Raw genomic sequence first — 27,859 nt, 5'->3', positions numbered from 1 at the left:
TTTTAAAAAAAGTTCCATTATCTGCTTTTCTTTATTCTATAAATTAAATTCACCTTATGTAGATAGCATTTCATAGATTTGATAGCTGGAATTGGTATTTTTGGCTTCCCCAGCTAGTGTATTACAAAGATTTACCCTCTCTAAATTATGATAGTGTATATGAGGCTGAATGTAAAACCTTTGTTGCTGTTGTTGCTGTAGAATAAAATTAGTAGAAGTCAGAGACTCTCATGTTTATTTTTTATTTACTTAAATTTCATGTAAATATGGCTTAATAAGAGCTACAGACTGCTATAATTCACTTAGCAAGACAGACCATCATTCTTTTTGTAAATAAGAAAACTTCTTATTTAACTCTAGAAAATAATAAATAATGAAAAATAAACTTTATTCAATATTTAAGTCATCTACCCATGTATGAGCATGTATTTAAGAAAGCAGCTTTGGGCAAGTGCATGAAACTTAAAATTTATTTTGAAATTAAAAATTCTTTTCAGAACGTTAATTTCACTACTATCCAAAGGAAATACTTCAATGAAACAAAAGGATTAGAGTACATTGAACAATTATGCATAACAGAATTCAGCACTGTCCTAATGGAGGTTCAATCCAAGTAAGTTAAAATTTAGGGGAAGTAGTAAATCTCTGGTGTGTATTCCAGGACGGAAAGGTCTTTTGTGTGTTTTATTCTTTGCTATATTCCCTACCACCTAGAAAAGTGCCTGGCTTATAAAATATACTCAGTAATTATTGAAATAGTAAAATAGTTAACTAAAATTTATATACAAGGCATATCTTGCTAACTAAACTTTTATGGAATTTCTCCAAATTAGTCATAATCTACTGCCTTAATGGTTCCTGCTCACTTTACTTTGAATTGAAAAGCTCAAGTAGCTACAGCAAACTAGGAAGTGTGAGGGTACAGAAGTGAAACACAAAGCTGTGTTCCTGTTACTTCATACCTTTACTCCTTCAGAATGAGACAGGGAATGATATTTTTGGAATGGATATTTCTTATAACATGCTGAACAGATACTTACTTTGAGCCAGGTTGGACAACTTGTTCGCTCAGTTAATCATGACGACTACTGTCACCGAGATCAAAACAGGCTTTCCTATACATTGGGACCTCCTGACTGTACCTTTACAACTCTCAGACTTTTTCAACATTATTTGAATGTGTACTTAGAATGGTACATCAAAAATTGACACAAATTACCATTGAATGTTGACTTCTAACATGTGACCTATTGGGAGTCTAATATCCCTTAAGTCTCAGACTTTAGAAAATTGTCTCTTTTTATCAACTTTTATGTTTTAGAGGTAATTTAACTAGTTATCAAAAATCAGGAACACTTGGTGTGCTTTTTCCCTTTGATTTTAAGCAATGCTATGCAAATATTTACAATTTTGCTAATATTAAAGTGAAATAAATGTTTTCTTTTATAGCAATACTTTTTTTTATTCCAAAGATTTATAGTGATGTATCTTCGGTCACTTTACAGGTATTACTGCCTTGCAGCTGTTGCAGCTTTATTAAAATATGTTGAATTTATTCAAAATTCAGTTTATGCACCAAAATCGCTGAAGATTTGTTTCCAGGGTAGTGAACAGACAGCTATGATAGATTCATCATCAACCCAAAACCTTGAATTAATAATTAATAATCAAGACTCTAGGTAAGATCATCTATTTTTTTCTTAGAAAATGTATCAGTATATTATGTCATATTTTTCTATGAATAGTTACTTTACATTTCTTTAAATTGTTCGATGGAGAAATATTGAATAAACATATTTTTAATCCTTATACCATTGTTGGTGAGCTGCTCAGATGTTTCACCAAAATCAGGTTTTAAAAATATATTTGTACTAAACAAGAAAAAAAAAGTAACAACCCATTTCAAAACTAGGTAGAAGACTTGAGCAGACATTTCTCCAAAGAAGATATACAGAGGTTCAATAAGCACTTAAGAAGTTGCTCAACGTCACTAGTCATTAGGGAAATGCAAATCAAAACCACAATTACCACTTCACACCCATTAGGATGGTTATTATTAAGTAAATGGAAAATAATTGTTGGTGAGGCTATGGAGAAATTAGAATCCTAATCCATTTATGGTGGGAATGTACAATGGTGCATTCACTTTGGAAAACCACATGGTGGTTCCTCAAAAAGTTAAACATAGCATTACCATATGATCCAGACATTCTACTTCTTGGTATATACCTAAAAGAATTGAGAATGGGGACTCAAACAGATACTTGCACACAAATATTCATAGCAGCATTATTCATAGTAGCCAAAATGTGGAAACAAACCAGATGTCCATCGATGAGTGACTGATAAAATAAGATGTATACAGATAAGGTGTATACAAACAGTGGAATATCATTCGGCCTTAAAAAGGAATGAAATTCTGATACATGCCACGAGATGTATGAACCTTGAAAGCATCATGTTAAGTGAAATATGCCAGACACAAAAGGAAGAATATTTTATGATTCCATTATATGAAGTACCTAGAATAGGCAAATTTATAGAGACAGAAAGTAGGTTACCAGGGGCTGGGGGAAGTGGGGAATGGGAGAGTTATTGTTTAATGGATTCAGAGTTTCTGTTTGGGATGATGAGAAATGAATGATGGTAATGGTTGCACAATATTGCAAGTGTACCTAGTGACACTGACTTGTGTGCTTAATATGGTTAAAATGCTAAAGTTTGTGTTTTATATGTTTTACCATAATAAAAAAAATTGTGTGCAGAATACTACAAAGTTAAAATAACAAGTTTTAAAAGCATTAAATACAGGAAATTCAAGGGGGCTACATAATCATTTGAGAAGATGAAAATAGTTGAATCAACTTGGTCTTTGTGTATGACTAGATTGCTCGTTTTATTGGTTTATTGTTAGCTTTAGAGGAATATTTATGGTAAGCATGAATAAGAGCGAGAGTGGGAGATTGCCCATGTGTGTGCACACACACACACCAACAGACAGTGTTTATAAGATTTCATAGTGGTTGGGATACCTAAACTAGAATCAAAATGTTATTAGAAGATAATGTAATCAACCTGTGGTGGTGCTTATAGTAGGCATAAACCTATATAGTTTAATATGGGTTCAATTTGGTACAAAGAATTAGTGAGTAATGGTTTTTCTCCTTGAGGAATTAGTCTAAAGGAGGAGATGCATAGTATCATAGTATCATTAACATGTACTAAGTACATCAGGCCCTCCGTAGCCTAGGGACCCACAGTTGGTTGAATCCACAGATATGGAACCTGTGGATATGGAGGGCCCACTGTAGTAGGCCACTTTATATAAGGGACTTAAGCATCCTCGGATTTTGGTATCCGCTAGAGGTCTTAGAATCAATCCCCTACAGGTACCAAGGGACAACTGTATAGTGATATGAAAGTTTGCATAAAAAAATGATGGGATCATAGCAGAGAAAGAAAGTTAACTGGGCTTAGTTAAGGAGTAAAAGGGGAGTAATTAGAAAAGGCTTTCTAGAGAAGATAATACCTGACATGAGGGTTTTTTTTCCCTGATATGAGGTTTGAAGTATAAATAGAAGTTATCCATGGGCTTCCCTGGTGGCACAGTGGTTAAGAATCCACCTGCCAATGCAGGGGACACAGGTTCAAGCGCTGGCCCGGGAAGATCCCACATGCTGTGGAGCAACTAAGCCCGTGCGCCACAACTACTGAGCCAGCGCTCTAAAGCCCACGAGCCACAACTACTGAAGCCCACGTTCCTCGAGCCCATGCTCCACAACAAGAGAAGCCACTGCAACGAGAAGCCCGTGCACCACAACGAAGAGTAGCCCCCGCTTGCCGCAACTAGAGAAAAGCCCACACGCAGCAACGAAGACCCAATGCAGCCAAAAATAAATAAATAAATAATTTTTTAAAAAAGAAGTTATCCAGATTAAGAAGTAGAAAAGGTAGTAAGACAGTGAATAACAAAGTCTTGAAAGCATGATTTTCAATATAGCAATATGGTATGTGCAAGGAAACCATAAGCTATTTACTTTGGTAAAGTACAAGTTGGGAGTAAGTAAGCTTGGAGTAAAATCTCAGCTTTCAGTACTTAAATATAACTTTGGATATCAATGAAACGGATAAACTTAAAATAATCATAAATTTTAGTATTAAGAGTACTGAACAGAATAAAGAGTACTTTATACCATTGAAACCCTAAGGTGCTCACTGCCAATTTCAGAGCCATAGTGTTTAAGTATTTCGGTCACTTTGTGTGCTCTTATCTTGGCTTCACTTTTAATTATGTGAAATCTCCAGACATTATTTACAGTTACAAACTTAGAAACCTATAATATCTAATTTTTTTAATTATTTACTTTAATCATCAAGAACAGTTTAGATCTATCTAGGTACTGTTGGCACTACTTTTAGTAAAGGTAAGAATAGTACTGTGTATACTATTTGTCATTGTCAGTTTAGTGACCTCAACACTTTTGTAGTTCCACTGAATAATGATGGTCTAAAATTATAACGTTTTAAAGGAGTTTATAATTAATTGTAATTATTCCTTTTCAGCTTAGTGAATAAATAATATTTTTTCTATTGCTAGGAAAAAAGGGATAAAATAATATCTGGTTAAAGTACTCTGTCATTGACTTTCTAAATTAAAATAACGTGGGGTAACGTAGACAGTCAATAACCAAGGCTGGTAATTATTACAAAGGGTTTCGTACTCAGTTTTACTTTGTCACATTTCACAGTTAATCATTGTTTACCATTATCATTGTCAAACATTGCTTGAGTTCCTGCTATATATTAAATGATAGGATATTTGACCTCCAAGAGTTCATATTATAGTTGAAAGAAGAAATTGAGGTCTTTTCACAGACTTGAACCAAAGAATATTAGGTTAAAAGATGGGCATGCTATCTACTGAACTGTCTGAATAGCTCTAATGCGTCTATGGATTTGTTACTTGTTCAGCATACTGTTTCACCCATTGATTTCTATAGCAAATGGCAGATTTAGGTATGCTCCCCACCTCCTTTGTTCCTGCAGAAGACAAGTTCTCAAAATTATGCCTGTGACTTACCTATGATGACCCCCACTCCCAGCCAGGACTTGATTTGAATAGTTCCCTAAAAATTTGTTTAAATTGATATACCAAAAATTTGGCAGTCTGATTACTTGAGTCATTTTTATTTCCTTTCCTCTCTTAACCCAGATTCAATATGTCAGTAAATCCTCCTGACTCAACCTTTAGAGTACATACATATTCTGGATCACTTCTTAGCATTTCCGGTGCTACAACCCTAACCCATACCTCCATCATTTTAGCCTAGACTACTGTATAGTGTAATAGCCCCTAACTCGTCTCTCTGCTTTCTTCCCCTCCTGCAATTAGTCTATTCTCAACCTAGTGGCCAGAGTGTGATCCTTTTAAACCAGAAATTAGATCTTAGAACTTTCCTGCTTAAAATCTTCCAGAGCTCCTTTTATATTTAGAATATAATTCAGACTCTTTACCGTGGCCTACAAGGACTTATGTGTTCTGGTCTCTTTCAACTTCTTCATTCATCTCCCTTAATTCTTACCCTCACTTGCAGTGCTCCACCAACTTTGGTCTTCTTTCTGGTTCTGGAGCCAGAAAGACTACCTGGGCTTAAATTGCTGTTCTGTTTTGCCCTTTTAAACAGTAACTCTTTTCTTGTTCACTTATTTGGAAACCTTGGGCAAGTTACTTAATTTCTTTGTGTTTCAGTTTCTTCCCTTGTAAAATGTTAATAATAGCATCTATCTCATACCATCATTGTTAGAATTAAGTAAGTCAATATATGTAAGGTGCTTAGAATAAGGCCTGGCACATACTTTGTGTTCACTATATGTTAGCTATACTCACCATCAATTGTCATCATTATTCCCATCTCATCATCATCTTGGCATGGATGCCTTCTTAACTCAACTGCCGAATATACATACAGGTCTTTCTCAACCAACCTAACTAAATCAACCCTCCTGGTCATTCTCTGTACAGTTCTGTTTGTTTGTTTGTTTTTAACAGTTTCTGTACCTGATATTATTTTCTTTCTTTCTCTTTTACTTATAATTCTCTAACTTCTTAAGTTAGAACAGAGTGATTATATTACTCATTTTATCAGTGTAAAAGTTCTCCCCTTAAGGATGTGTTGTTGATATCTTGCTATTATTGATGGAATGCCATGGACTAGAATATTTGATATTAGTCTGAGTATTGTTAACTGATCTATGAAAAAAGCCATTAACTAAATGCAAGAAGATTCTGTCGATCTTGTTAATCAAAGTGTGCTTCACTGACTGACAGCACACCTGAGAGTGTATTTGAAACGTAGATTCTCAAGCCTCATCCCAGACCTACTGAATCAGAATCCTCATGTGATTTGTATGCATATTAAAGTTTGAGAATCACTACCGTAGATTATAGGATTATTTTAAAAGTTAAATTACAGTTTTATTGGATTTTCCTTAATATACTTAATGAAATTTTCCTAACTTGTGTTTTTAAAGGAGCAGTCACACACTCTTTGGTGTTCTAAATTACACTAAGACTCCTGGAGGAAGTAGAAGACTTCGTTCTAATATATTAGAACCTCTAATTGATGTTGAAACCATTAACATGAGGTTAGATTGTGTTCAAGAACTGCTTCAAGATGAGGAACTCTTTTTTGGACTTCAGTCAGGTAAATGAATATCATCTACTTTTACAAATACAATTTTTTTTTTTGTGGTACGCGGGCCTCTCACTGCTGCGGCCTCTCCTGTTGCGGAGCACAGGCTCCGGACACGCAGGCTCAGCGGACATGGCTCACAGGCCCAGCCACTCCGCGGCATGTGGAATCCTCCCAGACCGGGGCACGAACCCTTGTCCCCTGCATCTGCAGGTGGACTCCCAACCACTGCGCCACCAGGGAAGCCCAAATACAAATTTTTTAACAAAATACATTGTCTTCTTAAAAGGATACCAGTCCTGTTGGATTAAGGCTCATCCTAATGACCTTATCTTAACTTGATGATATCAGCAAAGGTCTAATTTCCAAGTGATATCACATTCAGATACTAGGGTTTAGGATTTCAAAGTTTCTTTTTGGGGGATACAATCCAACTCATAACATGAGGAAGAGAATTGCCCTTGGCATCTGTTCACTGGCATGGCAGTGCAATTTTCTTTTTAAATCTGTAGGTGGAGGGGCAGTTTATATGCACTGATCCGAGTCCAATTCCTGGTTTCTAGCAACTTGATCTGTCTTCCATAACCTCACTTCCCCAACCTCCCCTCCTGTTGCTCTGGAGGTCTAAACGGAAGTGGTACTTGAAAATCTAGAAGGCATTTACAGCCTTTAGGTTTTCCTAAGTCCAATTCTAAATACCTTTTAATTAGTATAATTTCTTCAAAATTCTGACATTATACTGACTGTGACTCTGCATTTCCAATGTTGTTTTGTATATTCATTTTTTTCTATATATTCCTGTGTATTTTGTGAGGCTTTGGGAAAGGTACAAAAAGGCCACTTTTTAACTGGTCAGCCTTGTTCACAGCAACACCTTATCTCTCTTCTTCCATTAAACATCTTGTTGAAAACAAATTTTCTGCACACACTATCTTCTGTTCATCACTACGTCTTAATCAATCAGTCTTGTTTCTGTGCTCACTCCTGCACTGAGACTGCTCTTGTCAAGGTCACTATAGCAGATATTGTTGGTTCTCTGTCCAGATCTTCTTGGGTCTCTTTTACCTTTCTTTGTGCCCCTTTTCCCTGCTATGTGTGCTTTTGCTTCTAATGGCCTGTACCTGGACTCTCTTTAGAGGCCTGCCCTCAGGCTATTTGAGGGCTTTGCTCTCAGGCACGGAGTGCCAAAAGTGCCTTGTGGACCTTAAATGACTGAATGTTGTGGGGGTATGAAAGCCCAGCTGTCTCACACTGTTTTGGCAAAAACCATGAATGTAACTTAAAGTCCACAAGCCTTCTACAGGATCGGTTGAAGTTACCTTCCATAGGACTTTGCCTGAAATTATACTTTTGTTTGGCTTTTTTTCTCTTTCCTGTCCTTCTTGTCTTCTTTATTGGTTTCTCGTGGAAGCAAATTCTTAATATATTACTTGCACATGAATCTTCATCTCAGCCTCTGCTTCTGGAGCACCCAGCCTAAAACATTCACCCATAGTCTCATTGTTTTTAAATTTAATGGACACATATTAGTTCTCCTATTTGAAATCCAACTTCTTTGGTGCTGCCAAAAATCTCTCCTTATTGAATTACTGCCTTTCTTTGCTTCTGTGATTATACAGTTTCCTAGTTTTCTTCCTATTTCTTTGGAGTTTCCTTTTTCTAAAGCTCTGTCACTCATTTCTTTAACAAGTTTATGACTATCCAGTCAAAACCAATGGGGTATCTCCCTTGTAATGTTATCTTTACTATTTCCAAATAGACTACAGGACTGTATACTGTCTTGGAATGTCTTCAGAAAGCTCTGTCATTGATCGGGTAACAGAGTAAAAACCCCAGAGTCCTTTCTTTCAAATGGAAGTGAGAATGACTTCTGAGTCTTCTTTTTAGGCTTGTTTTCCTTTGCTCATTCCCTAAATGCTATGGCTCTTCAAAGGTATGTCCTGGGTTGTCTTTTTACCCCGTATATTCTTATTATATGATTTACCCACCTTCTTGGTCTTATAATTATCATTCACGTATTCGTAACTTCCAAATTTACATCTCATGTGCAGATATCTCTATAGACCTTCAGCCCCATATATCTTATTGCCTACTGAGCACTTATTAGATGTTCCTTAATCACCTCACATTTAATGTGTCCAAACTGTGCCATCTTCCCTTCTAAATCAATCCCTTCTGATTTCAGAGAATAGCTCTACATCCAAGCTGTTTACCAAACCAGATACCTGGAAGTCATTCTTGACACTTCCCTTCCCTGAAATTAATCATCAAATTTTGCAAAGTCTCTTTTCTATATATCTCTTGCATGTTTAGCTTCTATTCCCAATGCTGCTGCTCCAGCCTGGGGTACCATTTATCTATAATCTGATTTATTGCAGCAGCCTTCTGTTTGGCTTCTTCCTCCAGTCTTGTTCTTTACAGTCTCTTCTCTATATGAGAGCCTGAGAGATGTTTTGAAAATATAAATCTGAGCATATTACTCTTCATTAGTTTCTTGTTGTTGATGTAACAAAGTACCACAAATTTAGTGGCTTAAAACAACATGAATTTATTATCTTACAGTTCTGGAAGTCAGAAATCAGTTTTGCTGGGCTAAAATCAATGTGTTAGCAGGTCCACCGTTTCTTCTGGAGGCTCTAGGGGCAAAACTGTTTCCTTGCCTTTCCAGTTTCTAGAGGTCATCTACATTCCTTGGCTTATGGCCCTTCCTCCATCTTCAAAGCCAGCAGAATAGTTTCTTCTCTACTTTCTGACCTCTGCTTTTGTCCTTATATCTTCTCTCTTTGACTGATCCTCCTACCTCCCTCTTTTTTTTTTTTTTTCTTTTTTGGCCACGCAGCTTGTGGGATCTTAGTTCCCTGACCAGGGATAGAACCTGGGCCCCCGGCTGTGAGAGCACAGAGCCCTAACCACTGGACTGCCAGGGAATTTCCCTGCCTCCCTCTTATAAGGACCCTTGTGATTACTTTGGAACTAACAAATAATCCAGAATAATCTCTCCATTTCAAGATGCTTAACTTAATCCCATCTTCAAAGTCCCCTTTACCAGATAACATATTCAAAGGTTCCAGGGATTAAGATGGGGACATCTTTGTGGGGCTACCACATATCCACTTGCATAAAATCCTTCATTCTCTTCTCATTACTTTTAGGATAAAATCCAAACTCTTCTGGATGGCTATTTCTTTATCACCTCCCACAGCATCTCTTGTTACTCGTCGCTTGTCATTCTGCCTTCTAGTATAATTGAACTTCTTTTAGTTACTTGAACATATCCTGTCTCATGTTCTGGCTTTTAAAATTTTTTTAATTTAATTTATTTCCATTGGGGTATAGTTGATTTACAATATTAGTGTCAGTTGTACAACATAATGATTCAAAATTTGTATAGATTATACTCCATTTAAAGTTATTACAAAATAATGACTATATTCCTTATGCTGTATAATATATCCTTGTAGCTCACTTATTTTATACATAGTAATTTGTACCGCTTAATCCCCTATCCCTTTCTTGACCCTCCTCCCTACCCTCTCCCCATTGTTAACCACTAGGTGGTTCTCTGTATCTGTGAGTCTGTTTCTGTTTTGCTATACTCTTTCGTTTGTTTTATTTTTTAGATTCCATGTATAAGTGTTTGTCTTTCTCTGCCTGACTTATTTCACTAAGCATAATACCCTCCAGGACCCATCCATGTTTTCGCAAATGGCAAAATTTCATCCTTCTTTTATGGCTGAGTAGTATTCCATATATATGTACACACACATATGCCACATCTTCTTTATTCACTCATCTGTTGATGGACACTTAAGTTGCTTCCATATCTTGGCAATTGTCAGTAATGCTGCTGTGAACATTGGGGTGCATGCATCTTTTCAAATTAGTGTTTTTGTTTTTTTCAGATATATACCTAGGAGTAGAATTGCTGAGTCATATGGTAGTTCTATTTTTAGTTTTTTGAGAAACCTCCATATTGTTTTCTACAGTGACTGCACCAATTTACATTCCCACCATCAGTGTATGAAGGTTCCCTCTTCTTGACAACCTTGCCAACATTTGTTATTTGTGGTCTTTTTGATGATAGCCATTCTGACAGGTGTCAGGTGATATCTCATTATGGTTTTGATTTGTGCTTCTCTGATGATTAGCAGTGTTGAGCATCTTTTCGTGTACCTGTTGGCCATCTGTATGTCTTCTTTGGAAAAATGTCTATTCAGGTCTTCTGCCTATTTTTTAATTGGATTATTTGTTTTTTTGATATTGAATTATTTGAGCTGTTTATATATTTTGGATATTAACCCCTTCCCGGGTATATCATTTGCAAATATTTTCTCCCATTCAGTAGACTGTCTTTTCATTTTGTCAGTGGTTTCCTTTGCTGTGCAAAAGCTTTTAAGTTTCATTAGGTCTTATTTGTTTATTTTTATTTCCTTTGCCTTAGGAAACAGATCCAAAAAAATATTGACCATTCATGTCAAAGAGTGTTCTGTCTATGTTATCTTCTAGGAGTTCTATGGTGTCAGGTCTTACATTTAGGTGTTTAATCTATTTTGCGTTTATTTTTGTATATGGTGTGAGAAAATATTCTAATTTCATTCTTTTACATGTAGCTGTCCAGTTTTCCCAGCACCATTTATTGAAGAGACTGTCTTTTCCCCATGGTGTATTCTTGCCTCCTTTGTCATAGATTAATTGATCATATGTGCATGGGTTTATTTCTGTTCCATTGATCTGTGGGTCTGTTTTAGTGCGTATCATGTTCTGGCTTTTGTACTCTGTAATATTTGTCTAGAATCTTTTATCTTTCTTCTCTGTAACCTCTTCTCCCAAGCTACTCTTTAGCCAACTACAGTTCATAATTTACCATCCTAGTTTAGATGTCACTTCTTCTAGAAGCCTCTCTGGCTCCCCAAGTCTATATTAGGTATCTTTTCTATATGTTGTCTATAGTATCTTGTTATGGCACTTATCTTACAGTATTGTAAGTGAATGTTTTGTTGGATGATTCCCATATGAGTCTAGAACATAATGGGTGTTCATATTTGTTAAGCTATTGATTTATTATTAAACATGTTGAAAATTGTATTCTGTTGTTCCAAAGATTATAATGTTCTATATGATGAGATTTTAATGAAAAACTTGGATTTTATTTGAAGCTTTAGTTTTCATATATTTTAAGTTTTATAATTCCTTATAATAGAAAGTTTTAAATTGGCATCTACAAATGTTAAATATTTCTATATTTTCTTTATCTTGACAGTTTATAATTTATTTTAACATGTAATAAAGTAGGAGAGCAGGAATACAGAACAAGGGTAATTTTTATAGTTTATTAAAATATGAGAATGTGAACCTCATAAAAAGTACAGTACGTACTTTCTTGTAGGCATTCTACAATAGGGATGAAAAAATGAAGATTAAGTTATAAGTTTTTGTCCTCAGGGATCTTACATTCATGTTAGAGACACAGAACTCTAAATAAATAAATATGATACAGTGTGAAAAACACAATAATAATTTAATATTTTGTGGAAACATAGAGGAGGGAGCTGGGATAAATATAGAATCCAGGATTCACAGAGATAATATTTTAGCTCTGTCTTAAGGGAATGAGTAGGATTTTGACAACAGGATAATTCTAGAAATGATACTCAAGACAAAGGGAACATGCCTGAGCAAGGTATGTTGATGTGCATAGGGGTAACAAAAATGTGTTTTGGATGCAGTGGCTGGGATAAAGATCAGGTATGGGTGCTGCTGACTGTGATCCTGCGCAGTCATTACTTTCTAGGGTACACTTCTTTTTCTGGGAAGTTGAGGAAGATAGAGTTAACATAAGCTTCTGCAGTTATACTTACATTGCTATAAAAGAACTTGCTGTATTTAAGGCATGGCCAGTAGTTATTTATGACTTGAAGCCTTGGGGAATGGCAGGAAATGAGAATTGAGGCTGGTTTATGAAAAGCCTTTATATAATGCTAAGAAGTTTGGATTTTATCCTGAAATCAATAGGGAGGTGATGATTCTAAACCAAGAGAGTAATATATATGGTCAAATCCTTATTTTAGAAACATTGTTTGTTTGTTACAGTAGATTTGGGGAGAGGAAGAAGGAAGAGACTGAAAAAGAGAAAGGCCAATCTATGTGAGGGCTTAAGAGAGTCTGACTAGTGGACTCACATATAAAATGTCATGGTAGTATAATATAATAGTATAACAGTATAATAGTATACTCAGCCTATTTACTCTAATTTTTTAACCACAGTTTTAACATAATTACCATAGAAGTGGTAATTTAGAAAGAGGCACAGCTCTAGAGGTAGGCAAACTGAAGAACATCAAAAATTTGAACAAGAAAGAAGTGACATAAAATTTTTGTATTTAGTTCTTTTTTTTAAAAGATAACAATTTGGGGCCACTTTGTGAAAGTATCAATAAGTTTACACAAAAACTTTTGAGATCACACATTACAATGATGATAATAACCATGAGTCATTAAGAAATAGTTACTATAGTTTAAGGTAAAGAAAAAAACACTTGGGGACATTTAAAAGGGATAGATTCCAGTTATCTATACATATACTTTTATAGTGTACTTGAAGCTGGAAAATGAGTTGAGAAGAATAAAATAACAGTTTTGAGCTCTGGTATGTGCAAGGTACCCCTATGCACATATTATTGCACTTAATCCTCACTACAACCCTAGGAGGAAGATGTTATTATCCACATTTAAAAGATGAGAACAACTAAAGTTCAGAGAAGTTATGTAACTTTTGGAAGGTTATATGGTTAGTGGTTGAACTATGCTTTCAAACTAATCTTCTCTGATCTTTTAAGTATCATGTAGAAAAGTTAGAAGTCAAAAAGGTGGGAAGAAAATTATGATAAGCAACATCTAAAAGTCAGAGAAGTAGAGTTTCAAGAAGGAAGGGGTGATCAACAGTGGCAAAATTTGAAGACAAGTTCTGAGTAATCAAAATTAGGAAAAGACCACTAGAATTTATTAGTTTACTCCTGGTAAATGTAAGATAGATGAAGATAATTCAAACAAGTAATATTTTCAGGTAAAACTGTTCTGTTCTATTACTTGAGGATAATATTTTACATAGTGTATATTTTAAAAATGTAACATAAAGTTTAACTGCTCATAGTTTCTGTTTGTTTGTTTCAGTTTTAGCAAGATTTCTTGATACAGAGCAGCTTCTTTCTGTTTTAGTCCAAATTCCAAAGCAAGACACGGTATGTTTATGTATAAATTATATGTTATATTGTTATACCTTATGTGATATAACTTGTCTTAATATGATGTAACAATTGGAAAATATGAAAATCTTTTGGAAATGTACGTCATTATTAATATCTGGAGTATTATAACTTTTTAAAGGAAACTTTTTTCCTCAATGTATTATCATATATGATATACTTAAAATTAAAAGTTTCTTAGGTGAGGAATTGGTATATTTTCATTTATCAAATATTTACTTAAAGAATTTGGATATAGTTTTCAAAAACCTTAGATGGCAATAATTTGCTTAATAAATAGAGAAAAATTGTTTTAGTTCCAAAGGTCCTTTAAAAGGTAATCATTATGTGAAGTTTGATTAGTTTTCAAATATGCTTAGCATTTAGGAATGAAACAAAGTCTTTGGATATTTTACAAATTTAAATACTTAGTGCCATATATACACTGGAATATTACTCAGCCATAAAAAGAAACGAAATTGAGTTATTTGTAGTGAGGTGGATGGACCTAGAGTCTGTCATACAGAGTGAAGTAAGTCAGAAAGAGAGAAACAAATACTGTATGCTAACACATATATGTGGAATCTAAAAAAAAAAAAGTGGTACTGATGAACCTAGTGGCAGGGTAGGAATTAAGAGGTAGACATAGAGAATGGACTTGAGAACATGGTGGGGGAAGGGTAAGCTGGGATGAAGTGAGAGAAGCATCGACATATATACACTACCAAATGTAAAATAGTTAGCTAGTGGGAAGCTGCTGCATAGCACAGGGAGATCAGCTTGGTGCTTTGCGATGACCTAGAGGGGTGGGATAGGGAGGGTGAGAGGGAGGCTCAAGAGGGAGGGGATATGGGGATATACGTATGCATATGGCTGATTCACTTTATTGTACAACAGAAACTAACACAGTATTGTGAAGCAATTATATTCCAATAAAGATCTATTAAAAAAATAATAAGTAAATACTTAGTGCCTATAGGCACATTCTATAAAGAAAGTAATAGATGGTTTTCATTCTTCCATTTAAGGTGAATTGAAAAATATTTACTTTAATGAAATACATGTACAGTTGATTGTTGAACAATGCAGGGTTTGGAGTGTCCCCCTCCCCGCCCCCCATACAGTTGAAAACCCACGCAGGTGTGTAACATTACAGTCAGCCCTCTGCATAGGAGGGTTCTGCAACTGGATTGTGTCATACTGTATTTTTTGAATAAAATCCACCTATGAGTGGACCCGCACCATTCAAACCCATGTTGTTCAAGGGTCACCTGTATATTTTTGCTCGTGTGCTTAAAAAGGAAAGACGTCTTGTACATCAGTAAAATTTGATTTAAAATTTGATTTCTTTGCAAATCCATTGAAGGCTTATCTATGTTTAAGAAGCCTTTCCATATTGTAGAGATAATTGCTCTTAAGGTTCATTTACAATAAAAACATTATATGGAAAAGTTTTGGCTGTTGGGCAGGCAGAGAATTGGAAGTTTCCTTAAATAATTGAAACACCTTAAAATTCAATATATACAAATGAGAGGTAACCTAGAACAACTGATGTCTGGAACAAAATTAGTTGGTTTCATACAATGAGGTTAGAAGCATTCCTTCCTCTTCAATTTTCTCATAGTGTTTGTGTAGAACTGGTACTATTTCTTCCTTAAATGTTCGGTAGAATTCACAAATGAAGCCATTAAAACTTGGAATTTTCTTTGTAGGAATGGTTTTGACTCTAAATTCAACTTCTTAAATATTTAATAGATATGATGCTATTAAGGTTACCTGTTTCTTCTTCTTCTTTTTTTTTTTTTTTTTGGCCACGCAGCTTGTGGGATCTTAGTTCCCTGACCAGGGATTTGAACCTACAACCTCAGAAGTGAAAGTGCAGAGTCCTAACCACTGAACCACCAGGGAATTCCCAGAATATCTTACTTTTAATTAGGGTGTTTATTTCATTTGTACTTAATGAGATTATTGATATGTTTTGATTTAAATCTGCCATCATGGTACTTTTTTTCTATTTGCTTTCTTTTCCTTTTCTTCTGCCTTCTTTTGGATTAATTGAATATTTTTTATGATCCCATTTTACTCCTCTGTTGATTTATTGGATAGAACTCATTGTTTTGTTATTTTAATGGTTGCTTTCAGGTTTATTGATTACATCTTTAGCTGAATTCAGTCTACCTTCAAATAATATTATGTCACTTCACATGTGGTATAAGAACCATAGAGTAGTGGCAACAGAAGCAAAAATAATACAAGTTGGGAGTATATCCAACTAAAAAACTTCTGCACAGCAAAAGAAATAACAAATAAAATTAAAATGTAACTTCAGAATTGGAGAAAATATTTGCAAATCATATATCTGATAAGGAGTTAATATTCAAAATATATAAAGAACTCATATAACTCAATAGCAAAAAAATAAACAATCTGATTAAAAAATGGTCAGAGGAACCAAATAGATATTTTTCCAAAGAAGACATATGAATGACTAGCAGGTGCGTGAAAAGGTGTTCAGCATCACTAATCATCAGGGAAATGCAAATCAAAACCACAATGAGATATCACTTTTTTAGAATGCCTGTCATCAAAAGGATGTAAGATAGCAAGTGTTGGTGAGAATGTGGAGAAAAAGGAACCCTTGTGCATTATTGATGGAATGTAAATTAGTGCAGCTAAATTTATGGAAAAGAGTATATAGCAGTTCCTCAAAAAATTAAAAAAATAGAACTACCATATGATCTAGCAATCCCACTTCTAAGTATATATCCAAATGAAATAGAAGCAGGATGTCAAAGAGATATCTGCACTCCCATGTTCCTTGCAGCATTATTCACAATAGCCAAGATACAGACACAAATACACAGACACACACTGGAATATTATGCAGTCATGAGAAAGAAGGAAATACTTCCATTTGTGGCAACAGGGGTAGCATTGAGGGCATTATGCTAAGTGAAATAAGCCAGACAGAAAAAGATAAATACTGCATGGTTTCGTGTATGAGAAATGTAAAAAAAAAAAAAAAAAAAAAAAAAAAGCAAACTCACAGAAAGACAGAGTAGAAAAGTTGTTGCCAGGGCTTGCAGATCAGGGAAATAGGAAGAGGTTGGTTAAAGGGTACAAACTTTCAACTATAAGATGAATAAGATCTGCAGATCAAATATAAAACATGGTGACTATAGTTTATAACACTGTATTGTATAATTGAAATTTGCCAAGTGAGTAAATCTTAAATGTTCTCACATACAAAAAGAAAGATAAATATGTGAGGTGATGGATGCATTAATTAACTAGATGGGGGGATCCTTTTGCAATGTGTATGTACATCAAATCACCACAATGTACACTTTAAATATCTTACAATTTTATATGTCAGTTATACCTCAGTAAAGCTGAAAAAGAAAACCTTATGGTAGTATGCTGCCATTCCCCCCATTCCTCCCACTGGGCTATTGTCATATATTTTATTTCTACATATATCACACAGTTTATTTTTTAAAATATAACAGCTTTATCAAGGTAGAATTCACAAAGCATACACTTCACCCATTTGAAGTATACAATTTAACCATGTTTTGTATATTCATCGTTGTACAACAAACACTACAGTCAATTTTAGAACGTATTCATCACCCCAAAAAGCAGTGCTGTACCCGTTAGCAATCACTTTCCATCCCTTCCAATCCTCTTCCCCCCAGTGCTTGGCATTTCTAATCTATCTGTTCCTTTAGATTTGCCTATTCTTGACATTTCATATAAATAGAATCACACAATATGTAGTCTCTTATGTTTGCCTTTTTTCACTTAGCATAATGTTTCAGGTTAATTCATATTGTAGCATACATCAATATTTGATTCTTCTTTTTTTCTTTTTCTTTGTGGTACGCGGACCTCTCCCTGTTGTGGCCTCTCCCGTTGCGGAGCACAGGCTCCGGACGCGCAGGCTCAGCGGCCACGGCTCACGGGCCCAGCCGCTCCACGGCATGTGGGATCTTCCCGGACCAGGGCACGAACCCATGTACCCTGCATTGGCAGGTGGACTCTCAACCACTGCGCCACCAGGGAAGCCCTGATTCTTTTTATTGATAAATAATATTCCATTGTATAGATATAGCACATTTTGTTTATCTGTTCATCAGTTGATGAACATTTGAGTTGTTTGCACTTTTGATTATTAATAATGCTGCTATGAATATTTATATACAAGTTTTTGTGTAGATGTAAGTTTTTGTTTATCTTGCATCTATACCTAGAGTGGAATTTCTGGCTCATATGGTAACTCTATGTTTAATTGTTTGAAAAACTGCCAGACTGTTTTCCAAAGTGACTATCGTTCTACATTTCCACCAGCAGTCTATGAGGGTCCCAATTTCTCCACATCCTTGCCAACATTTGTTATTATCTGACTTTTTGATTCTAGTCATCCTCGTGGGTATGAAGTAGTCTCTTGTGGTTTTTATTTGCATTTCACTGATATGACTAATGATGTTGAGCACCTTTTCTTGTGCTTATTGGCCATTTGTATATCTTCCTTGCAGAAATGTTTACTCATATCCTTTGCTAATTTTTGATTGGATTGTCGTTTTATTATTGAGTTGTAAGAGTTCTTTATATATTCTGGATATAAGTCCCTTATTGTATATATGATTTACAAATATTTTCTACCATTTATTGGGTTGTCTTTTCATTTTCTTCATATATCCTTTGATATTACATGTTAATTCCCTTCCAGAAGGATGACTATTTAGTTTTCTTTCCTTTTCCTTCTATAAACATGGACACTTCCCTACTTCCCCTCACCCCGTAAGGTTATAACATAATTTTAGTTAGATAAAAATGATTATGACTATCCATGCTACACAGAACTGAGCATGCACAACTTTTTACATTTTTTCCCCAGAATTAATAACTTTTTTTGTGTGTGGTTTACCTTGTACTTTCACTAATTCAAGCATAGACGTTTTCACCAATTATATAAATATCCTTTCAGTATATTCTAAATATCCTCTCAGTATTCATTCATTCACTTCAGGTACTCAGTCAATTTCAACCTCTGGAAGATGTCTCTCCCACAGGTTTCAAACTTGTTCCAATCTGGATTGGTTACCTCTCTTTCGCTAGTATACAGCTATGACCCCAGATTTCTCTTCATCATCATTGTTTGTCTTTCCTGTGTTGGATCTCTCTTTTTTTAAAAAAATGTTTGTTTATTTATTTTATTTTTGGCTGCATTGGGTCTTAGCTGCGGCACGCAGAATCCTCCGCTGTGGCGTGTGGGCTCCTTGTTGCAGCACATGGGCTTCTCTCTAGTTGTGGCCCACATGGTCAGTAGTTGTGGCGCATGGGCTTAGTTGCCTCTCAGCATGTGGGATCTTAGTTCCCCGACCAGGGATCCAACTCACATCCCCTGCATTGGAGGGTGGATTCTTAACCACTGGACCATCAGGGAAGTCCTGGATCTCTTGTTTTTCATATCCCAAGTCTTCCTCTGTTTTCACTTACTCTCTTCTTTTCATGGAGCACAGTTTTTAGTAACTTTTTGAGAAAGAGTGAGACTTTATATGTCTAAACTGTTTTCTCATTTCCTCATGATTGATTGATAGTTTTGCTGAAAATAGAATTCGTCAGGAAGTAATTTTCCTTCAGAATTTAGGAGGCATTTCCCCACTGTCTTGTAGCTTATAATGTTCCTATTGAGAAGTTGAAACCATTGAGACTCCTGAATTTTGGATATGACTGACATATTTTCCCCCTCCATTCTCTGGAAGCATGTAAGACCTTTTGGTTTCAGCATCTTTAGAAAGTGACAATAAAAATTAAATAAAATCTCAAATCTTCAGAAAATTTTCAAGTACATTACAAAGAACTTATTTTCCTGAAAATTTTAAGAGTTAGTTGCTGACATGATGCTCTGTCACTCTCAAATACATTAGTATTTCTTACAACAAGGATATTCTCCTATTCAACCACAGTAAACCTTCAAAATAAGGAAATTAACGATAATACCATTTAATAACATTTAATCCTCAGACCCCATTCAAGTTTTTCCAATTTTGTCAATAATATCCCTTATTATTATTTTTTAAGATGTATTTATTATTTATTTATTTTTTAAATTTTTGGTTGCATTGCGTCTTAGTTGTGGCATGTGGGATCTTTGTTGAGGCATGCGGAATCTTTTGTTGCGGCGCACAGGCTGTTGCGATGTGCAGGCTTCTCTCTAGTTGTGGCAGGCAGGCTCCAGGGCGTGTGGGCTCTGTAGTTATGGCACGCGAGTTCCAGAGCGTGTGGGCTCTGTAGTTTGCAGCATGCAGGTTCTCTAGTTGAGGCATGCACGAGCTTAGTTGCCCTGCGGCATGTGGGATCTTAGTTCCCTGACCAGGGATCGAACTGGCATCCCCTGCATTGTAAGGTGGATTCTTTACGACTAGACCACCAGGGAAGTCCCGCCAACAATGCCCTTTATAGAAAAAGGATTCGGTTAAGAATCAAGCATTGCCTTTAGTTTTTGTATCTATTTAGTCTTCAGTCATGACCATGACACTTGAAAATTACGGGTGTGTATTTTCACTCAATTTGGGTTTGTCTGATGTTTCCTCATCATTAGATTCAGGTAATATTTTATTATAGGAAAGAATTAATTATCAGATTATACCTGAGAGCAGTCTCTTTGTTGTCACTTTGTGTAATGTGTAGTATTACACAGTCATACATATTCATGATTTAGTTTCTCTGGCTATAAGAATTAGTAATATACCATTGACCCTTGAACGACATGAGGCTGAAGGGTGCTGACCCCCTGCAAATTGAAAATCCTCATATAATTTTTGACTTCCTCCAAACTTAACTATTGATAGCCTACTGTTGACTGGAGTCCTTACTGATAACATAAACAGCTGATTAATACATATTTTGTATGTTATATATTTTTATATGGTATTCATACAATAAAGTAAGCTAGAGAAAAGAAAACATTGTTAAGAAAATCATAAGGAAGAGAAAATACATCTCCAGTACATATGTGCATTTATTGAAAAAAATCTGCATTTAAGTGGACCCATGCAGTTCAGACCTGTGTTGTTCAAGGATCAGCTGTACATGTTTTTGCATTAGACTGTTTCTGGTTATATTAAGAAAGGAATATCAATTTAGCCAACTAGCTCTCTGGGAAATATCTGTGATTAAATAACCAGCTGCTGTAATCAGTTTGACTGTCAGATTTTAGAAAAGCCCAGTGGGCTAAGTGTAAGGTAATTCTATAAACTGAGAATCTGGAATCTTTTTTCCAGTCTAGAAAAGGCAATCTGTAACTAGCTCCATAAGGTTTTTATGGGCCAGTGTTACTTCCCACCCTTTTTAGTTTTGGAGGGATCAGTCATAGCTGTACATTTTTTACTTAACCAGCACATCTGTCCTTTGTGGAGGCTTTTTAAAAAATACTTTCCACACCTGAAGCTAACACAACGTTGTAAATCAACTATACTCCAATAAAACATTTTAAAAAAAGGAAAAATATAAAGTAAAAAAAGTACTTTTCAGATGAGATGTACTAACTTTTAAGGAAACTTAAGCAATATATTGACTTGATACATAATTCATGAATTTCACTATTCCTTATACTGTTTCTCAGTTGCTATTTCCTTAACCATCTGGAGATATATTTTAAATGAGGCTTTTCCTTCATTTAATATAAGCATATATATATATATATCTTAATTAAATATGATATTTACTAAATTAGTTCAGACTTGTGCTGGTTAAATTGCATTATTTGCTTAAGCTTGTGGATGAACTAAATGTTCTTTTGGCTGAATTTTATGATTGGCTTAAACTTCTGAATGAACTAAATGTTCTCTGAAAATTTCCAGTATGGAATTGTTTGCCTAAGGTGAATTCTCATATTTTCTCTTTAAGAATATTGATTTTATAAAATGCATATTTTCTGATCATAAGTTTCATTGAGAATAAAATTTAAATTTATTATTTTAATTAATCCAAATGTCTTTTCTTTTTATGCAGTGTTTATAACCTTACAATTTAATGTATTGCATTAAGAATGTTTGTGTTTTCCATTATAAACATCCAAAATACTTCCTGCAACATTTGAAAACTTTGATATCAAAGAATTTTTTTCAACTTTTTACCCAAGTTTCTTTGCTTTGTTTTGAATAACTTTTAATTTTTTCCAATTGATTTCAGACTGCCATATAGAGTATGTAGTACATGGCTCCTTCTTTAATTAATTCAACAAGTTATTTTACCAAGCATTGTAATGAGTGCTAGGGATACAGTAAGAAGTGAATCTCTAATCCAAAGGAATTTATAATTCATTTTGAGATTTTGGTTAAAAAAAAGCAATTACAGCATAGTATTATCAGGAACTGTAAGGTATCTGATATTCTACCCTACTTGCAAGCTAACAAGTTAGCCTGCCACAGTTTCATAAATGCTGACAGAAGACACAGACTCCTAGATCAGAGAGAAAGGACTTTATACCCACAATAGCAATATCCAGAGTATCAACATTTTCTTGCACTGATTCCCCAAGCTCCTTTTCCCACAGGGCGATGTGAAGAGGGCTAGGTGATACCTGCACATACAGAGTTTTACAGGAGAGAATTGCTGATCTTAGGGAACCTGAATGTTTTATAATGGGCGGTAAGCATATTTGCCTGCTTTTATGCAGGGAGGCACCATCTTTATCTTCTGAGACTGTAAGCAAACCTGCCCTTTGCTGTAGAAGGAGACACTATATCTTTCAAGGCTATTCACTATATAAACATCCTTGAAAAGTCTGTCCAGAACAAAGGCAGTCAGTGCCTTTGCTCATAAGATATGCAAAAGGCCAGTAGAGAATTGTCTCCCAGTTCTCCACGAAGAAACTCTTTTCTTGGCTTTGAAGAAGCAAGCTGTAAAGAGACTGTATTAGTGTTCTATTGCTGCATAACAAATGACCTCAACTATAGCAGCTTAAAACTACACATATTTATTATCTCACAGTTTCTGTCAGTTAGGAGTCTATGCATATCTTAGCTTGGTTCTCTGCTTAGGGTCTTACAAACTACAGTTAAGGTGTCATTCAGGGCTGGATACTCATCTGGAGTACTCACCAGGGAAGGGTCTACCTCTCTGCTCATGTGGTATGGGCAACACTTAGTACCTTGCAACTGTAAGATTCATTGCTGTTTACTTTTTCAAAGCCATTAAGGTAGGAAGAGATTGGAAGGAGAGACAGAGAAAGAAGAAACAGGAAATCACTAGTGATATAAGAGGTTAAGAGAGTACCTGTGTAAATATAGTAAGACAACTCCTCCACAGCAGGATTTCTCAAACTTGTCACTGTTGACATGTTAGGATGGATAATTCTTTTACTGTTCTGTGCATTCTGAAATGTTTAGCAGTATTCATAGCTTCTACCCACTAGATGCCAGTAGAATCCAATTGTTATACCCAATTATTACAGCCAGAAATGTATTCAGGCATTACAACAGTGAACACCCATGTGATGACCACTCAGGTAAAGGAACAGATATTGCCAGTACTTCAGAACTCCCCTTCTGTTCCTTCCTGTTCATTATTCTCTACCTCCCTCCAAAAAGAAACCACTTTTTATTAATTACTTTTTTGTTTTTCTTTATAACTTAGTTTTACCTGTTCTTTTAAAAACTTTAAGGAATCATTCAGTGTGTATTTTTTATATCTGGCTTCTTCTATCCAACATTGTGTTTGTAAGATTATTCATGTTGTTGCATATAGCTATAGCTTATTTATTTCCATTGCTATATAATATTCCACTGTATGAGTATGCCATTATTCAGTTCACTGTTGTTGGACTTCTGAGTTGTGGGCAGGTTTTGGCAGTTAGAAATAATACTGCTTAATCATTTCATACCTGCTTCTTAATAAAAGTTTAGACATATTTTTATTGGGTACATAGGAATGGAACTTCTGAGTCTTGAGGTGTATCTTCAACTTTAGTTGAACTTTTGGCAAACATGATGTTTGCCAAAATGTTTTTCAAAATGATTGTACTAATTTACAGTCCCATCAGGAGGGTATGAGAAGTCCCATTGCTCTTATCCAAAACCTGATACTGTCAGTTTAAAAATCTTAGCCATAGTGGTTGGTAGATAGTAGTATTTCATTGTGGTTTTAATTTGCATTTTCCTGTTAATGAGGTTGAACACCCTTTCTTATGTATATTGACCATTTGACTATCTTCTTTTGTGAAGGTCTTGCCCATTTTTCTATTGAGTTATCTTTTATGATTTGTAGAGCTGTTTATATAAGCCCTTCGTTTCTTCTGTGTTACGAATATCTTCTCCCACTTTGTAATTGGCTTTTTTTGCTCAGTATTGTGGGGTAGACATTGTTGGTGTGCCACCCACATCCCCTTGGCATTCACTTTTGTGTATGTATGGCATCTCACTGCAAGCAAGCTGAAACTTTCTGCCTGAGGACTTTCTCTGGCCACAGGAGAGACTAGAGAGTAATCAGGGAGTTGCTGACCCAGTGATAGGTCTTGACGAATACTGAACTGAAGTTGGTGAATAAATGCCCCATTTTCCTTACCTCTGGAAGTAGTTTCTGAAGCTTACTTTACACTGTCTCTGAGAGGTCTCCAGCAGGATTGAGCCACGGTACCATACACTGGTAACCGGATCATCATTACATCCTATATTGGTGTTCTTCCCTTGCCTTCTTACTTCCCCACTCTTCTTGCCTATACTTCCTGGAATTACTTTTCAAATAAATTATTTGGTTTCTAAAAATTGGTTTTTGGAGAACCTATCCTGCATCAGTGGTGTCTTTTGATGAATAGAAATTCTTTTTTTATGATTCATTATTTTGTATATATTATGAAACAATCACCACAGTAAGTCTAGTTAACATCCATCCCCATGCATAGTTTTAAATATTTTTCTCGTGACGAGGACTTTAAGATCTACACTCTTAGTAACTTTCAAATATGCAATACAGTGTCATTAACTATAGTCACCATGCTGTATATTACATCCCCACGACTTATTTATTTTATAGCTGGAAGTTTGTACCTTTTGACCTTCTTCTCCCATTTTGCCTCTCCCCCACATCCTAACTCTGGCAACCACCAATCTGTTCCCTGTATTTATGAGTTTGGTTTTTTGTTTGTTTTTAGATCCATGTATAAGTGAGATCATGTGGTATTTGTCTCTGTCTGACTTATTAGAAGTCTTTAATTTAAATGTAGTCTACTTTATTTTTTTCCTGTATAGTTAGTGTTTGTTGTATTCTGCTTAAGAAGTCTTTACCTACCCCAGTGTCTTGATTGTACCCATGGGATTTTAATTTATGGAGATCACTGAGTGATGACATGGAGAGGCTAATGCCATTTAAAGGCTATATGTATATATATATATATTTTTTTTTTAATCTAAATTAATTTATTTATTTTTGGTTGCATTGCATCTTTGTTGCTGTGCGCGGGCTTTCTCTAGTTGTGGTGAGTGGAGGCTACTCTTTGTTGTGGTGTGCGGGCTTCTCATTGCAGTGGCTTCTCCTGTTGTGGAGCACAGGCTCAGTAGTTGTGGCACATGGACTTAGTTGCTCCGCAGCATGTGGGATCTTCCTGGACCAGGGCTCGAACCCATGTCCTCTGTGTTGGCAGGTGGGTTCTTAACCACTGCACCACCAGGGAAGTCCAAAGGATATTCTTATTACTTACAGTTCCTGAGAGAAAGAAGTACGTCATACAGAATTACATGGGGAGGTACCAGGATTACTCAGGAGGTGGAGGACTGGGGGGGAAATATTGCAAAACCCCAAATTACTGCAGTAGTAGGAACTTGTTAGGTGAAAACGTCCCTTATTTAGTAAGAAGCAAAACACAGATGGTGGGATTTGTGGTTGGAGTATTTGTAATGTGATTTTTGTGTGCCCACAAAAACCAGACCATGGGGGAGATGTAAACAACTTAGCCATTAGTTTGAACCTGTGATTAATGTGTGCTAAATCATCAATTATGAAACTTATAAAGGTTTGGTTAGAATATCCAAGGTAATGAAGATATTCCTCTTTGTTATATTCCAGATGCTTTATTGTTTTATGTTTAGATTTACAGTCCACCTGGAATTGATATTTGTATGTGGTGTGAAGAAGGGGCCATATTTAATTTTTTCTTGTACAGATTCATAATCATATTGGTACCATTTATGGAGAAGACTTTCCTTTGCCTACTGCTCCACAGTCAACCTTTGTCATAAATCAAGTGCCCATATATGATCTTCTTTCTAGACTCTATTCTATACCATTGGTCTGTCTGTCTGCTCTTGTGCTGATACCACAGTTTCTTAATTACGCTATTATAAGTTGATATTCATTAGAGTTAGTCGTTCCATGCTGTTCTTCTTCAAGAGTATCTTGGCTGTTTTTGGAAGATGTTCTCCTTTAGTAATAGTGATGATAATTGTCTTATGTTCAGTGAATTTTATTTATTTTTAATATTCCAGTTTCAGAAATTCATTATAAGAGAGCATGAGATAACTTGTTTTGGGGCTAATAACGTTCATTTGAGTATTTCTTCTAAATTGATCCATATAGTCTTGGAAAAGTCCAGGTATTGTGCAATGGGGATATAGGTTAGGAGGCTTCAAAGAGAAATCACTCATAGCAATACAAGCTTACCTCAGGAAACAAGAAAAATCTCAAATAAATAACCTAACATTACACCTAGAGCAACTAGAGAAAGAAGAACAAACAAAACCCAAAGTTAATGGAAGAGCAGAAATAAATGAAATAGAGACTAAAAAAACAGTAGAAAAGATCAAACTAAAAGCTGGTTCTTTGAAAAGATAAACAAAATTGATAAATCTTTAGCCAGACTCATCAAGAAAAAAAGGGAGAGGGCTCAAATCAATAAAATTAGAAATGAAAAAGAAGTTACAACCGACACCACAGAAATACAAAGGGCCATAAGAGACTACTACAAGCAACTATATGCCAATAAAATGGACAACCTAGAAGAAATGGACAAATTCTTAGAAAGATAAGAAATGGACAAATTCTTAGAAAGATACAATCTTCCAAGACTGTACCAGCAAGAAGTAGAAAACATTAACAGACCAGTTACAAGTACTGAAATTGGGCTTCCCTGGTGGTGCAGTGGTTGAGGGTCTGCCTGCCGATGCAGGGGACACGGGTTCGTGCCCCGGTCCGGGAAGATCCCACACGCCGCGGAGCGGCTGGGCCCGTGGGCCATGGCCACTGGGCCTGTGCGTCCAGAGCCTGTGCTCCGCAGCGGGAGAGGCCGCAGTGGTGGGAGGCCCGCATACCGCAAAAAACAAAAAAACCCCAGAAAAACCCAGAAAGTACTGAAATTGAATCAGATTAAAAAACTCTGCTCAAGGGCTTCCCTGGTGGCACAGTGGTTGAGAGTCTGCCTGCTGATGCAGAGGACACGGGTTCGTGCCCCGGTCTGGGAGGATCCCACATGCCGCGGAGCGGCTGGGCCCGTGAGCCATGGCCGCTGAGCCTGCGCGTCCGGAGCCTGTGCTCTGCAACGGGAGCGGCCGCAACGGTGAGAGGCCCGTGTACTGCAAAAAAAGAAAAAAAAGAACTCTGCTCAAACAAAAGTCCAGGACCAGATGGCTTCACAGGGGAATTCTATCAAACATTTAGAGAAGAGTTAACAGCTGTCCTTCTGAAACTATTCCAAAAAATTTCAGAGGAAGGAACACTTCCAAACTCATTCTATAAAGCCACCATCACCCTGATATCAAAACCAGACAACAATACCGTAAAGAAAGAAAATTACAGGCCAATATCACTTATGAACATAGATGCAAAAATCCTCAACAAAATTCTAGCACACTGAATCCAACAATACATTAAAAGGATCATACACCATATTCAAGTGGGATTTATCCCAGGGATGCAAGGATTTTTCAG

At 35.8% G+C, this 27,859-nt stretch overlaps 1 protein-coding gene across 1 annotated transcript in view; it reads left to right on the top strand.

Moving 5' to 3' along the window:
* MSH4 (mutS homolog 4) overlaps nucleotides 1-27,859 on the top strand; it is a 93,639-nt gene that overhangs the window by 10,184 nt on the left and 55,596 nt on the right. The window contains exons 4-7 of the mRNA XM_082668963.1: nucleotides 498-613; nucleotides 1,506-1,679; nucleotides 6,532-6,704; nucleotides 13,863-13,930. Of these exons, the coding sequence (XP_082525089.1) occupies nucleotides 498-613; nucleotides 1,506-1,679; nucleotides 6,532-6,704; nucleotides 13,863-13,930 (531 nt within the window). The remainder of the gene's footprint in view (nucleotides 1-497; nucleotides 614-1,505; nucleotides 1,680-6,531; nucleotides 6,705-13,862; nucleotides 13,931-27,859) is intronic.

The sequence above is a fragment of the Grampus griseus genome (genome assembly GCF_964374135.1).
Source record: "Grampus griseus genome assembly, chromosome: 1".
NCBI lineage: Eukaryota > Metazoa > Chordata > Mammalia > Artiodactyla > Delphinidae > Grampus > Grampus griseus.
The sequence above is the reverse complement of the archived record's forward strand: the minus strand, read 5'-3'. Positions and strand labels throughout refer to the sequence as shown.